Source organism: Oncorhynchus mykiss, chromosome 2, assembly GCF_013265735.2.
Source record: "Oncorhynchus mykiss isolate Arlee chromosome 2, USDA_OmykA_1.1, whole genome shotgun sequence".
Lineage (NCBI taxonomy): Eukaryota > Metazoa > Chordata > Actinopteri > Salmoniformes > Salmonidae > Oncorhynchus > Oncorhynchus mykiss.
In genome coordinates this window covers 19,805,651-19,818,713 of record NC_048566.1, presented here as the reverse complement: position 1 = coordinate 19,818,713, position 13,063 = coordinate 19,805,651, and the positions used below count along the sequence as shown (strand labels likewise).

Here is a 13,063-nt window from a genome sequence, read left to right as displayed (position 1 = left end):
AACAACAGTTTCACTATACGTATCTATATACACATCAATAAACAACAGTTTTACTATACATATCTATATACACATCAATAAACAACAGTTTCACTATACATATCTATATACACATCAATAAACAACAGTTTCACTATACATATCTATATACACATCAATAAACAACAGTTTCACTATACATATCTATATACACATCAATAAACAACAGTTTTACTATACATATCTATATACACATCAATAAACAACAGTTTCACTATACATATCTATATACACATCAATAAACAACAGTTTCACTATACATATCTATATACACATCAATAAACAACAGTTTCACTATACATATCTATATACACATCAATAAACAACAGTTTTACTATACATATCTATATACACATCAATAAACAACACATCAATAAACAACAGTTTCACTATACATATCTATATACATATCAATAAACAACATATCAATAAACAACAGTTTCACTATACATATCTATGTACACATCAATAAACAACAGTTTCACTATACATATCTATATACACATCAATAAACAACATATCAATAAACAACAGTTTCACTATACATATCTATATACATATCAATAAACAACATATCAATAAACAACAGTTTCACTATACATATCTATATACACATCAATAAACAGCAGTTTCACTATACATATCTATAAACACATCAATAAACAACACATCAATAAACAACACATCAATAATCAACAGTTTCACTATACATATCTATATACACATCAATAAACAACAGTTTCACTATACATATCTATATACACATCAATAAACAACAGTTTCACTATACATATCTATATACTCATCAATAAACAACACATCAATAAACAACAGTTTTACTATACATATCTATATACATGTCAATAAACAACAAATCAATAAACAACAGTTTCACTATACATATCTATATACACATCAATAAACAACAGTTTCACTATACATATCTATATACACATCAATAAACAACACATCAATAAACAACAGTTTTACTATACGTATCTATATACACATCAATAAACAACAGTTTCACTATACATATCTATATACACATCAATAAACAACAGTTTCACTATACATATCTATATACACATCAATAATCAACAGTTTCACTATACATATCTATATACACATCAATAAACAACATATCAATAAACAACAGTTTCACTATACATATCTATATACACATCAATAAACAACATATCAATAAACAACAGTTTCACTATACGTATCTATATACACATCAATAAACAACAGTTTCACTATACATATCTATATACACATCAATAATCAACAGTTTCACTATACATATCTATATACACATCAATAAACAACATATCAATAAACAACAGTTTCACTATACGTATCTATATACACATCAATAAACAACAGTTTCACTATACATATCTATATACACATCAATAAACAACAGTTTCACTATACATATCTATATACACATCAATAAACAACAGTTTCACTATACATATCTATATACATATCAATAAACAACAGTTTCACTATACATATCTATATACACATCAATAAACAACAGTTTCACAATACATATCTATATACACATCAATAAACAACAGTTTTACTATACATATCTATAAACACATCAAACACAAAACACGAAAAGCAAAACACAATCATATGAAACATACACATTGTTCAGTAAAAGAGCCCTCTAACAGCCTTCTGAATTAGGCCTAGTCTAAAGGTCATTGCATTGACCTTTAACCTGGGTCTGTCTGAGTCAGGATAAACTTGGCTAACGCTAACTCAGACTGACAGCCAGGTTAACTGACCTTATCAACAGACAATCTCCATTAGATCTTAGGGTGATCATCCCGCTAGTCATGTTATTATGCTACATCCATTCCACTTAATAAAACGCTTCCTTCCTCAGCCTCTGGGCTGACCTTATCAACAGACAATCTCCATTAGATCTTAGGGTGATCATCCCGCTAGTCATGTTATTATGCTACATCCATTCCACTTAATAAAACGCTTCCTTCCTCAGCCTCTGGGCTGAAGAGGAGGTGGTGCCTTGACAGTCTCTGTAAGTTGGCATCTCTTCACTGAATCATTTAGTTTCAGTATTCTAACGCTGAACTGTGACTTCTGTAGAACTGTGTGAGTTGCAACATTACACGTCCTACTACATATGCCTATACGCAATAACTTGATCTGGAAAAGCTCATTGAGAACTTATTCTTTTGAAATCTGTGGTTATGCTTCTCTTTCCTCATCTCCTTTCCTTCATTACTAATTTATAAAAGGGCTGGATAGGTTTCCACCATATTGCTTCCACCTGTCATGTATTGTTAGATCAGGGGTCATGGATTAAGAGAAGGAAAAACTCTCTGTCCTTCTTAAAGGCTTTTTTCCCCTAATGTTTTTCCTAGTTCGATAATGTAGCATGGAATAACTCCTGGCCCTAATTATGTTGCTTGTGGGAGTTGTAGTCTACTCACCGCGTTGATGCCAGAGAGCTGCTGGGAGAGCTGCAGGATGATGGCGATGATGATTGGCTGACGGTAGGCTGGCGAGCGGAAGAGTTCTGGAATAGTGACCTTCTTCTCCATGCCCATCTTCATCCCTTCTTCCTTCATCTCCTGGATGTCATCACTTACGTCCTCACAGCCACGCAGACGCACCAGGGCTGGAGGGAGGGCGAGATATTTTTTTAAATACTAGGTACTTTCTGATACTAATGAATCCCAAATAAACAACAGAGTAATTGTCATGTAATTACTTTTACACCACATTGTTTCTAAGTAAACAGTCAAATAAAAAGTTACCTAATTGAGTGCTGTGCAATATGATCAGTAACATCTCCTTTATTTAATATGATCAGTAACACCCCCTTTATTTAATATGATCAGTAACACCTCCTATGTAAAATATGATCAGTAACATCTCCTTTATTTAATATGATCAGTAACACCTCCTATGTAAAATATGATCAGTAACATCTCCTTTATTTAATATGATCAGTAACACCTCCTATGTAAAATATGATCAGTAACATCTCCTTTATTTAATATGATCAGTAACACCTCCTATGTAAAATATGATCAGTAACATCTCCTTTATTTAATATGATCAGTAACACCTCCTATGTAAAATATGATCAGTAACATCTCCATTATTTAATATGATCAGTAACACCTCCTATGTAAAATATGATCAGTAACATCTCCATTATTTAATATGATCAGTAACATCTCCATTATTTAATATGATCAATAACATATCCTAGGTTTATTTTGATCAGTAACACCTCCTATGTAAAATATGATCAGTAACATCTCCAATGTGTAATATGATCAGTAACATCTCATATGTGTAATATGATCAGTAACATCTCCTATGTGTAATAAACTCAGCAAAAAAATAAATGTCCTCTCACTGTCAACTGCGTATATTTTCAGCAAACTTAACATGTGTAAATATTTGTATGAACATAACAAGATTCAACAACTGAGACATAAACTGAACAAGTTCCACAGACATGTGACTAACAGACATTGAATAATGTGTCCCTGAACAAAGGGGGGGGGGGGGGGGGGGGGGATCAAAATCAAAAGTAACAGTTAGTATCTGGTACTGCAGTGCATCTCCTCTTCATGGACTGCACCAGATTTGCCAGTTCTTGCTGTGAGATGTTACCCCACTCTTCCACCAAGGCACCTTCCCGGTCATTTCTGGGGGGAATGCCCCTAGCCCTCACCCTCTGATCCAACAGGTCCCAGACGTGCTCAATGGTATTGAGATCCAGGCTCTTCGCTGGCCATGGCAGAACACTGACATTCCTGTCTTGCAGGAAATCACTCACAGAATGAGCAGTATGTCTGGTGGCATTGTCATGTTGGAGGGTCATGTCAGGATGAGCCTGCAGGAAGGGTACCACATGAGGGAGTAGGATGTCTTCCCTCTAACGCACAGCGTTCAGATTGCCTGCAATGACAACAAGCTCAGTCCGATGATGCTGTGACACACTGCCCCAGACCATGACGGACTCTCCACCTCCAAATCGATCTCGCTCCAGAGTACAGGCCTCGGTGTAACACTCATTCCTTCGATGATAAACGCGAATCCGACCATCACCCCTGGTGAGACAAAACCACGACTTGTCAGTGAAGAGCACTTTTTGCCAGTCCTGTCTGGTCCAGCGACGGTGGGTTTGTGCCCATAGGCAACGTTGTTGCCGGTGATGTCTGGTGAGGACCTGCCTTACATACAACAGGCCTACAAGCCATCAGTCCAGCCTCTCTCAGCCTATTGAGGACAGTCTGAGCACTGATGGAGGGATTGTGAGTTCCTGGTGTAACTCGGGCAGTTGTTGTTGCCATCCTGTACTTGTCCCGCAGGTGTGATGTTCGGATGTACTGATCCTGTACTGGTGTTGTTACACGTGGTCTGCCACTGCGAGGACTAACAGCTGTCCGTCCTGTCTCCCTGTAGCACTGTCTTAGGCGTCTCACAGTACGGACATTGTAATTTATTGCCCTGGCCACATCTGCAGTCCTCATGCCTCCTTGCAGCATGCCTAAGGCACATTCACACAGATGAGCAGGGACCCTGGGCATCTTTCTTTTGGTGTTCTTCAGAGTCAGTAGAAAGGCCTCTTTAGTGTCCTAGGTTTTCAGAACTGTGACCTTAATTGCCTACCGTCTGTAAGCTGTTAGTGTCTTAATGACCGTGCATGTTCATTAATTGTTTATGGTTCATTGAACAAGCATGGGAAACAGTGTTTAAACCCTTGACAATGATTTTTACGAATTATATTTGAAAGACAGGGTCCTGAAAAAGGGATGTTTATGATCAGTAACATCTCCTATGTGTAAAATGATAAGTAACATCTATGTGTAACATGATCAGTAACATCTCCTTTATTTAATTTGATCAGTAACATCTCCTATGTGTAATATGATCAGTAACATCTCCTATGTGTAATATGATCAGTAACATCTCCTTTATTTAAAATGATATGCAACATATTTTATGTGTAATATGATCAGTAACATATCTTAAGTGTAATATGAACAGTAACATCTATGTGTAATATGATCAGTAACATCTCCTATGTGTAATATGATCAGTAACATCTCCTTTATTTAAAATGATATGCAACATATTTTATGTGTAATATGATCAGTAACATATCTTAAGTGTAATATGAACAGTAACATCTATGTGTAATATGATCAGTAACATATCTTAAGTGTAATATGAACAGTAACACCTATGTGTAATATGATCAGTAACATCTCCTATGTGTAATATGATCAGTAACATCTATGTGTAACATGATCAGTAACATATCCTATGTGTAATATGATCAGTAACATCTCCTATGTGTAATATGATCAGTAACATCTATGTGTAATATGATCAGTAACATCTCCTATGTGTAATATGAACAGTAACATCTATGTGTAACATGATCAGTAACATCTCCTATGTGTAATATGATCAGTAACATCTCCTATGTGTAATATGATCAGTTACATCTCCTATGTGTAATATGATCAGTAACATCTCCTTTATTTAAAATTATATGTAACATATTTTATGTGTAATATGATCAGTAACATATCTTAAGTGCAATATGAACAGTAACATCTATGTGTAATATGAACAGTAACATCTATGTGTAATATGATCAGTAACATCTCCTATGTGTAATATGAACAGTAACATCTATGTGTAACATGATCAGTAACATATCCTATGTGTAATATGATCAGTAACATCTATGTGTAACATGATCAGTAACATATCCTATGTGTAATATGATCAGTAACATCTCCTATGTGTAATATGATCAGTAACATATCCTATGTGTAATATGATCAGTAACATCTCCTATGTGTAATATGATCAGTAACATCTCCTATGTGTAATATGATCAGTAACATCTCCTATGTGTAATATGATCAGTAACATCTCCTATGTGTAATATGATCAGTAACATCTCCTATGTGTAATATGAACAGTAACATCTCATATGTGTAATATGATCAGTAACATCTCATATGTGTAATATGATCAGTAACATCTCCTATGTGTAATATGATCAGTAACATCTCCTATGTGTAATATGATCAGTAACATCTCCTATGTGTAATATGATCAGTAACATCTCCTATGTGTAATATGATCAGTAACATCTCCTATGTGTAATATGAACAGTAACATCTCATATGTGTAATATGATCAGTAACATCTCATATGTGTAATATGATCAGTAACATCTCCTATGTGTAATATGATCAGTAACATCTCCTATGTGTAATATGATCAGTAACATCTCCTATGTGTAATATGATCAGTAACATCTCCTATGTGTAATATGATCAGTAACATCTCCTATGTGTAATATGATCAGTAACATCTCCTATGTGTAATATGATCAGTAACATCTCATATGTGTAATATGATCAGTAACATCTCCTATGTGTAATATGAACAGTAACATCTATGTGTAATATGATCAGTAACATCTCCTATGTGTAATATGATCAGTAACATGTCTCCTCTCCCTGACCTTTGCGAGCCTCCTCCTCCTGGTTTAGGCTGATGAGGAGGTAGCGGGGGCTCTCTGGGCAGAAAGGCAACATGATGCTCTGCACCACAGCAGGGATGGCCGTCAGGGACAGCAGGAGGGGCCACAGGGAGTCTGACCCCAGCAGAAACTCCAGACCAAAGACCTACAGAGCAGAGAGAGGGACAACAGGATGGCCAGGGTTAAAGCTTAAGGTAGTAGAAAAAGTCATTCTCAAACTAAAACAGATTTAACTGACTTGATTATACAGAAAAAGGAGATCGGTCAATTACATTCAGTGAAATGAACAGCATTTAAATCAGTTGACCCCAATAACATTAAGTTCAATTAATTACAATAAACTCAGTAGAGTTTGAACCAAAATAACCTAAATGAAAGTGAACCAGTGCCTGGTCCTCTCTGCGGTACCTATCTGTCGTACCCTGATCTCTCTTTTGAAGAACATATCAAGACCATTTCAAGGACAGCTTTTTTCCATCTACGTAACATTGCAAAAATCAGAAACTTTCTGTCCAAAAAATGATGCAGAAAAATGAATCCATGCTTTTGTCACTTCTAGGTTAGACTACTGCAATGCTCAGCTACCCTGATAAAGCACTAAATAAACTTCAGTTAGTGCTAAATACGGCTGCTAGAATCCTGACTAGAACCAAAAAATGTGATCATATTACTCCAGTGCTAGCCTCTCTACACTGGCTTCCTGTCAAAGCAAGGGCTGATTTCAAGGTTTTACTGCTAACCTACAAAGCATTACATGGGCTTGCTCCTACCTATCTCTCTGATTTGGTCCTGCCGTACATACCTACACGTACGCTACGGTCACAAGACGCAGGAATCCTAATTGTCCCTAGAATTTCTAAGCAAACAGCTGGAGGCAGGGCTTTCTCCTATAGAGCTCCATTTTTATGGAACGGTCTGCCTACCCATGTCAGAGACGCAAACTCGGTCTCAACCTTTAAGTCTCTACTGAAGACTCATCTCTTCAGTGGGTCATATGATTGAGTGTAGTCTGGCCCAGGAGTGGGAGGGTGAACGGAAAGGCTCTGGAGCAACGAACCGCAGTTGCTGTCTCTGCCTGGCCGGTTCCCCTCTTTCCACTGGGATTCTCTGCCTCTAACCCTATTACAGGGGCTGAGTCACTGGCTTTACTGGGGCTCTCTCATGACGTCCCTGGAGGGGGTGCGTCACCTGAGTGGGTTGAGTCACTGATGTGGTCATCCTGTCTGGGTTGGTGGTTGAAGATATCCCTCTAGTGGTGTGGGGGCTGTGCTTTGGCAAAGTGGGTGGGGTTATATCCTTCCTGTTTGGCCCTGTCCGGGGGTGTCCTCGGAGTGGGCCACAGTGTCTCCTGACCCCTCCTGTCTCAGCCTCCAGTATTTATGCTGCAGTAGTTTATGTGTCGGGGGGCTAGGGTCAGTTTGTTATATCTGGAGTACTTCTCCTGTCCTATTCGGTGTCCTGTGTGAATCTAAGTGTGCGTTCTTTAATTCTCTCCTTCTCTCTTTCTCTCTCTCGGAGGACCTGAGCCCTAGGACCATGCCCCAGGAATACCTGACATGATGACTCCTTGCTGTCCCCAGTCCATCTGACTGTGCTGCTGCTCCAGTTTCAACTGTTCTGCCTTATTATTATTCGACCATGCTGGTAATTTATGAACATTTGAACATCTTGACCATGTTTTGTTATAATCTCCACCCGGCACAGCCAGAAGAGGACTGGCCACCCCACATAGCCTGGTTCCTCTCTAGGTTTCTTCCTAGGTTTTGGCCTTTCTAGGGAGTTTTTCCTAGCCACCGTGCTTCTACACCTGCATTGCTTGCTGTTTGGGGTTTTAGGCTGGGTTTCTGTACAGCACTTTGAGATATCAGCTGATGTACGAAGGGCTATATAAATAAATTTGATTTGATTTGATTTACCTGTGCCACTAGGATGCCAATGACCACTCCCAGCTGGTGGAGGGTGCCGAAGGCCCCCCTGAGGTGCGTGGGGGCCAGCTCTCCCACATACATGGGCGTCAGTCCCGTACACAGGCCACAGAACACGCCAATGACCAGCCTGCCAATGATGACCATCTCAAAGGACTTACACAGGCTGGACAGACCCATCAGAGTTCCACCCAGAAGGGCCAGAACATTGGCCAGGAGCATGGACTTCCGCCTGGGGAGAGGGAGAGAGAGAGAGAGAGAGGAGGATAGGAAAAGGGGAAAGAAAAGAAAGAAAGTGGGAGGAAAAAGGTGTGATGTTAGAAAGATGGAGTGAAGCCATTTAGTCCAGTGCCCTGCCAGAGACCATGAAGGGCCTGCTAAATAAAGAGTGATGAAGTGAGGTGAGATGAGGCCAGGTTAGGAGTAAAGGTTGACCGATTATTTGGAATGGCCGATTAATTAGGGCTGATTTCAAGTTTTCCTAACAATCGGTAATCGTCATTTTTGGACACAGATTATGGCCGATTACGTTGTACTCAGCGAGGAGACTGCGTGGCAGGCTGACTACCTGTTATGCGAGTGCAGCAAGGAGCCAAGGTAAGGTGCTAGCTAGCATAAAACTTATCTTATAAAAAAACAATCAATCTTAACATAATCAGTAGTTAACTACACATGGTTGATGATATTACTAGTTTATCTAGATTGTCCTGCATTGCATATAATCGATGCGGTGCCTGTTAATTTATCATTGAATCACAGCCTACTTCGCCAAACGGGTGATTTAACAAGCGCATTCACGAAAAAAGCACTGTCGTTGCACCAATGCGTACCTAACCATAAACATCAATGCCTTTCTTAAAATCAATACACACAAGTATATATTTTAAACCTGCACATTTAGTTAATATTGCTGGCTAACATGAATTTCTTTTAACTAGGGAAATTGTGTCACTTCTCTTGCGTTCTGTGCAAGCAGAGTCAGGGTATTTGCAGCAGTTTGGGCCGCCTGGCTCGTTGCGAACTGTGTGAAGACCATTTCTTCCTAACTAATTAATTTGCCAGAATTGTACATAATTATGACATAATATTGAAAGTTGTGCAATGTAACAGCAATATTTAGACTTAGGGATGCCACCCATTAGATAAAATACGTAACGGTTCCGTATTTCACTGAAAGAATAAACGTCTTGTTTTCAAAATTATAGTTTCCGGATTTGACCATATTAATGATCTAAGGCTCTGGTTTCTGTGTGTTATTATATTATAATTAAGACATGATTTGATAGAGCAGTCTTACTGAGTGGGGGTAGGCAGCAGCAGGCTCGTAAGCATTCATTCAAACAGCACTTTCCTGCATTTGCCAGCAGCTCTTTGCTGTGCCTCAAGCATTGCGCTGTTTATGACTTCAAGCCTATCAACTCCCGAGATTAGGCTGGCAATACTAAAGTACCTGTTAGAACAAACAATAGTCAAAGATATTTGAAATACAAATGGTATAGAGAAAAATAGTCCTATAATAACTACAACCTAAACTTCTTACCTGGGAATATTGAAGACTCATGTTAAAAGGAACCACCAGCTTTCATATGTTCTGAGCAAGGAACTTAAACGTTAGCTTCTTTACTTAGCACATATTGCACTTTTACTTTCTTCTCCAACACTGGGTTTTTGCATTATTTAAACCATTTATTTGAGACTAAATTGATTTTATTGAATCATTATTTTAAGTTAAAATAAGTGTTTATTCCGTATTGTTGTAATTGTCATTATTACAAATATATATATACAAATCGGACGATTAATCGGTATCGGCTTTTTTTGGTCCTCCAATATTCGGTATCGGTATCGGAGTTGAAAAATCATAATCGGTCGACCTCTAGTTAGGAGGTAAGACCGCAATGAACATTACAGCCTCAATTAACATTACAGCACAGAATCGACTAAAGGCCCTTGGCTCATCTTTGAGAGCAAATATTTACAAGCCCCACACCTCTCATTGTGGTGCTGGGAATAAAATAAATAAAACAGTACAAAGTCATTACAGATACAAAACCACTTCCACACACACATTTACTGTACATCTGCATTTCTTTGTATCATTAGTCCTTAACTCACCTCCCAAACCTGTCCACCATGACCCCCACAGACAAGGACCCAACCATGCCCCCCACACTGAAGATGGCCACAGCGAAGCTCCAAACCATGGTGTTAGTCCCAGAGGAGAAGGGTTCTCCATAACGATCCATAGACACATTCTGGAAGAACCGTCGCAGTTTCTGAGAGTGGAGATGACAGAACCTTAGAACCTTCAGAGGTTAAAGGGTGGGAATATCACTGAGGATTTAGGCAAGTGGTCTAAAATCCTAGTCCTGGAGATGTACAGAGGGTGCAGGCATTTGTTCCAGCCCTGTTCCAGCCCTGACTGTTATAGTCAATACAGATGAGTACTGCCACTGACTGCCCACAAGGGGGAAACAAAGTTGAAAACAACAGCACATCCATTTAACTCTCTGTGTGTGTGTGTGTGTGTGTGTGTGTGTGTGTGTGTGTGTGTGTGTGCGTGCGTGCGTGCGTGCGTGTGTGTGTGCCAACTAGTATGACACAACGCTAAGTTGATTATAAAAGGAGGTTTCAGTCCTTTTTGAACTAATAATACATTAATAATGATGACCATTATGACCACTCCCATATTACACACACACACACACACACACACACACACACACACACACACACACACACACACACACACACACACACACACACACACACACACACACACACACACACACACACACACACACACACACACACACACACACACACACACACACACACCTGCTCAGGGGCATTGATTACTCCAGTGTTGTATCCGAACTGCAGGGAGCCAATGACGGCTGTAGTGATGCAGTAGAGGAGGTAACAGGTCACTCCCTTCTTCTTCTGGGGATGGAGGAGGGATAGAGGGAGGAAGAGAGAGGGGGAGTGAAAACCGGGAGAGAGAGGGAGTGATGGGGGGAGAGGGGTGTTAAAATAATAGAGAGAGAGAAACAGATAACAAGAAAGTGATATAGAAAAGGATAGCGAGAGAGAGAGAGAGAGAGAGAGAGAGAGAGAGAGAGAGAGAGAGAGAGAGAGAGAGAGAGAGAGAGAGAGAAACAGGAAATTTGATATCCACTGGTCTAAAGCATATGGATGGAGATGTAGTGTACAATAATTATGTCATTGTCATCATAGCCAGTGTCTTGGCCCACAAGGCTCTTGTTGTTCCCAGTGACAGTAGAACATACACAATGAACCATTCTGTTTGTGATTGTTCTCACTCTCTTCTGCTTTCTCTCTGAGCATCCACAAGCTGTCACTGTCTACACTGCCACGCTAGCCTCGGTGTTACAAAACAGTGGAAATGGAACCATGTCTCGCAATCCTGATCGACCCGGAGTCTTGAGGATGAACTGTGAGAAGAATAGAGACTCTATGCTACTATGGATTTATGCTACTTTATTTTACTGTTGAGGCCTATTGTATTGGGTTCGGCTGTTATACCAGTCCAATATGCGTTAATATACTAATCCTAACTACTACTTAAACAAATACCAAGTGAATACATCTGGCATGAAGATGTTTTCTTTTTAGCTGTGGGTTTTTGATGAATGATAGTCAGTTGTGACATTTAAAGCTGGGCAACATAGCAGCACCAAGCTGAGCAACATAGCAGCACCAAGCTGATTGGTTATAATGAAAGTCTGCTATACAAAGCCCTGGGCCAGACCAGGGAAAGAAACCCTGTTTGATGTGGTCTCTTTTAAAGGACCAAAACCTACTCATCTCAAATACCACATCTCTTTTACAGAGAATGTAGGCTGTAGGAAAGTGACATAACAGTGTCAGTTATTATTACACAAAGGTAGGCTACTCTTTATGACACACAAGTAGATGGGCCGAAGACGAGTCATTTAAATTTGGTGTTCGAAGACCATTCATTTAACATAAAAAGATAAATATGTATAAATATAATGTTAAATCACTCAACCCTTCTTTTGACCTAGAAATATTTGTGTTGCAAACTATTCAATTAAGGGAGTTATTGAGCTCTAAAGTGTCAAAATGTTCTTCAGTGTAACTGTCCGTGTTAAAATTCTAATGACAAAAGTGTTTTTAAAATTTAGAAATTCATCCTAAAAATACAAATGAACACTCATGGCATAATTGTGTGTGTTTGCAACAATATATAGACTAATGGGCAACATACTGAATCTAAAAAATCAATAAAAAACTTGAATAACTTTTGTCTGAACTTTTGCTCTTCATCAATGTAATTCAGTATCACAAAGGTAAAAAGCCATTTTAAAGGTAATCATGTGACAGTGTGTGACATCACAAAGAATACCCATTGAAGACCCTCTATCAATGTGATGAGGTGAGTAAATCTCTGATGATTTCACCTTTTCAACCTCTAGTAACCTTTATACCAAAAACGCATGTCCTTCAGTACAACACAGAAAACATACTTTTAATGTTATTATTT

The 13,063-nt window shown here is 38.8% G+C and overlaps 1 protein-coding gene across 2 annotated transcripts in view; it reads right to left on the bottom strand.

The window, feature by feature from the left end:
• Nucleotides 1-13,063, bottom strand: part of LOC110537251 (solute carrier family 2, facilitated glucose transporter member 3) — a 32,211-nt gene that overhangs the window by 9,891 nt on the left and 9,257 nt on the right. The window contains exons 3-7 of one of the 2 annotated variants that reach the window (XM_036941070.1): nt 11,374-11,475; nt 10,651-10,811; nt 8,527-8,767; nt 6,593-6,755; nt 2,514-2,701 (exon numbers count right to left, since the gene is read on the bottom strand). In XM_036941070.1, the coding sequence (XP_036796965.1) occupies nt 2,514-2,701; nt 6,593-6,755; nt 8,527-8,767; nt 10,651-10,811; nt 11,374-11,475 (855 nt within the window). Of the gene's footprint in view, nt 1-2,513; nt 2,702-6,592; nt 6,756-8,526; nt 8,768-10,650; nt 10,812-11,373; nt 11,479-13,063 lie in introns of both variants that reach the window. The other variant, XM_036941062.1, reaches the window with a different exon arrangement.